Consider the following 3,357-nt stretch of genomic DNA (forward strand, 5'->3'; position numbering starts at 1 on the left):
GTTCACGAATAACCAGTGTGAAGATTAATATTCATTACAGTTTGGCCAATGGCCCAGGCTTCTTATTAACTAGGTCTTAACGACTTAAAGTAACCCATTTCTATTCTATATTTTACCATGTGGCTTTGACTTGCTACTTCACAACTTGCTTCTCCAGCGGATGCTGGCGTCTCCCTGGTCTCTGCCCTTTTTTTCTCCCTGTATTTGGTTTGGCTTTCCCACCTAACTATATTCTGCCCTGTCATAGGCCAAAACACTTTTATTCATCAGCCAATAAAAGCAACACATATTCGCGTGCCCAGAAGGACATCTCACATCATAGTGCCACTCCCTATAGGCCAAGAACACAAACACATGAAAGAGTGGGAGCCATTCCTATCCAATCACCACAGCGCCTCAATCTGACACTCTTTTGTCAGACCTTACCTATTTTAAGTTAATAAAAAACAGTGAATGCAAAAGACCGTTGTTTCACTACCAGACCATATTTTTTTCAGGTTCACTGACCTTTGTGTGTCTTCTTTACCTTTTTTATTCTCTGTCTGTCTATTTCTGTTCTTATCAGTGGATTTCTATCTATTCCATCTCCCCTCACTGTGTGTGTGTGTGTGTGTGTGTGTGTGTGTGTGTGTGTGTGTGTGTAGACTAGAGCTCAACCATGGGTGTTGTTCTTCTGGACACACCCACTGTCTTTGAGCCTCCCTGACCTGAAACTGCCCATTAAGACAGGCTGGATAGACTGGAAGCCACAGGCAGCAGCTTGTCTCCACTCTACAACACTGGGATTATGAGCTTGTACCACCATGTTGTGTAGTAATAGGAGCAGCGGGGCTGCGTCTCCAGCACCCCGGCCACCTCTGGCTAGCTTTACCCGAAATAATTACATGGACACTGTATTCTTTTAAACACTGCTTGGCCCTTTAGCTCTAGCCCTTACTGGCTAATTCTGATATCCCGATCAACCCATCTCTAATAATCTGTGAGCATCGGTCTTACTGGGAAGATTCTAGCCTACGCCCATCCTGGGTCGGAGCTTCATCGCATGTGTCTGCCTGGGAGCCAGGAGCAAGGCGTCTCTGTCTAAGGCGTCTTACCTCACTTCCTCTTCCTCCCAGCATTCTGCTCTGTTTACTCCTCCCACCTATATTTTAACCTATCAGGGCCAGCCAAGCAGTTTCTTTATTATAATGACCTTCCTCCATCAATGTTGGACTCTTGACACAAGGTCTGGGGTAGGACACAGCTCATGCTTGCACAACAAGCACCTCACCAACTGAGCTACTATCCTGTATGAACTCCACTAGAGAGATAGCTTGATATTGTCTGTCACTTCTCAAACAGCTTACTGAAACATAATGTATGATATGGCATGCTGGAAAAAATATAATAGTGAGATTAGAAGTTAAAATTTCACTCATGTCCTCCTCAAAGAGCATCAGGAATCTGGATCTTAAAAGTCAGTGTTTTGCCCTGATCAATGGAAGGAGTATATTCTACCCAACACTGTATCCAGACAACTACAATTGCAGTCCCTAGGCAAAAATGTCCCTTCTCAGCACTCTCTTCAGAGCCTTGGCAACATCCTTATTCCTGAGAGTATAAATCAGGGGATTCAGGGTGGGAGTGATGATGCTATAGAAAACAGAACCAACTTTGTCTTGGAATGGAGTACGCTGGGATCGGGGTCTCATATAGGAGAACATGCAGGCACCATACCAAAGAGAAACCACAATGAGATGAGAGCTGCAGGTAGCAAAGGCGTTTCTCTTACTCCCAGCTGAGCGCATCTGCATGACACTGTGCAGAATGAATCCATAGGATGTAGAGACAAGAATGATGGGAAGGAGAAGAAGGACAACGCTGCAGATGTACACTGTGATCTCATACAGAGTGACATCACCACATACCAGCTTCACAACAGCGGGATACTCACAGTAGAAGTGCTGGATGATTCTTGAACCGCAGAAAGGAAAGCTCATCAAGATGGATGTGTGGATTAGGGAGTTCACAGATGCACTCAACCATGACATGACAGCCATCATCACTCCCACACTTCTGCTCATGAGCACAGTGTAGCGTAAGGGGTGACAGATGGCAACATAGCGGTCATAAGACATGAGAGCCAGGAGGACACACTCTGCACCACCAAGAGACAGGTACATGAAGTGCTGGGTGGCACAGCCCACAAACGAGATGGACTTCTTGCCAGACAGGTAGTTGGTCGCCATCTTGGGAATGGTTGTGGAGACATGCATCAGATCCATGAGGGACAGCTGGCTGAGCAGGAAGTACATTGGTGTGTGAAGATGGGGGTCAGCGCAGATGAGGAGGATGGTGAGGCTGTTGCCACTCACTGCAGTAAGGAACACCAGCATGATCAGGAGGAAAAGACAAAGGTGGTTGAAGGACTCATCAAAGAGCCCTTGAAGGATGAAGTCTTCCAGAGACGTCTGGTTCCACCCCCACATGTTCCTTCTTTATCCCCTGAGAGAACCAGAAGACAGGAGTGTGATGCAGAAACACAACTTCAGAAATAAATCGGGAAAAGAATTTTTTACTCTTTTTTAATTTTCTTCAGGTATGGTTATTATGTGTGCAGGGTACTTTACATGCGGACATTATCTTTTTATTATTTTATGTTTATGGATATTTCTCCTGCCTGTATGTCTGTGCACCACGTGCATACAGTGCCTGGATGCCAGAAAGAGGTGCTTCATCTCCTGGAACTGGAGTTACAGTAGATCATGAGCCACAATGTGGGTGCTGGGAACTGAATCCAAGTCGTATGGAAAAGTAACCAAGCTCTTAACTGCTGAGTCATCTTTCTAGCCCTCAAATATGAACCTTTTCATACAAGCTTATATTTGTTTCTAATTATTTCACGTCCCTAATTACTGAAATAGTTGAATCTTGAAATCATGACCACTCTAAAATCCAAGAATATATAGACTTCTACAAACATTCTGTTATTATGAAACACAGATACATCTAAGTATATAGGTGTCTATGCATACGTATTTACGCTGTGTATTGCTTACCTGCTTTTCTTAGTCTTTATTGTTTTACAGTTTTCACACATTTACATGATGTTTTAGTCATTTTCACCCCTTCCTTTCTATACTTTAGTCTTCTCTGTCTCCTACTGGAACCCCCTTTTCTTAAGGAATCTTCCCCCTCCCCCCGCTTTAATATCTTTTCTTTGTATGTGAACCATGGACCTCAAGTGGGAGTTTATTTAGTGGAGCAAGGACAACTTATCTGTGGCTACACAGCTGAAGAAAATGACACCATTGTTAGTAGTCTATCTGGCGAGGCCTTTGGGCAGTCCTATCTGTGATGAAATCTTGAGAGGTCCAA

At 44.2% G+C, this 3,357-nt stretch overlaps 1 protein-coding gene across 1 annotated transcript; it reads right to left on the reverse strand.

Annotated features, from left to right (window-relative positions):
* Positions 1-1,532: 1,532 nt before the first annotated feature.
* On the reverse strand, positions 1,533-2,468 carry LOC101983954 (olfactory receptor 2AE1-like). Its single transcript, XM_005367293.1, has one exon. The coding sequence runs from the start codon at positions 2,466-2,468 to the stop codon at positions 1,533-1,535; it is 936 nt and encodes a 311-aa protein (XP_005367350.1).
* Positions 2,469-3,357: the final 889 nt, after the last annotated feature.

The sequence above is a fragment of the Microtus ochrogaster genome, unplaced genomic scaffold (assembly GCF_000317375.1).
Source record: "Microtus ochrogaster isolate Prairie Vole_2 unplaced genomic scaffold, MicOch1.0 UNK16, whole genome shotgun sequence".
NCBI lineage: Eukaryota > Metazoa > Chordata > Mammalia > Rodentia > Cricetidae > Microtus > Microtus ochrogaster.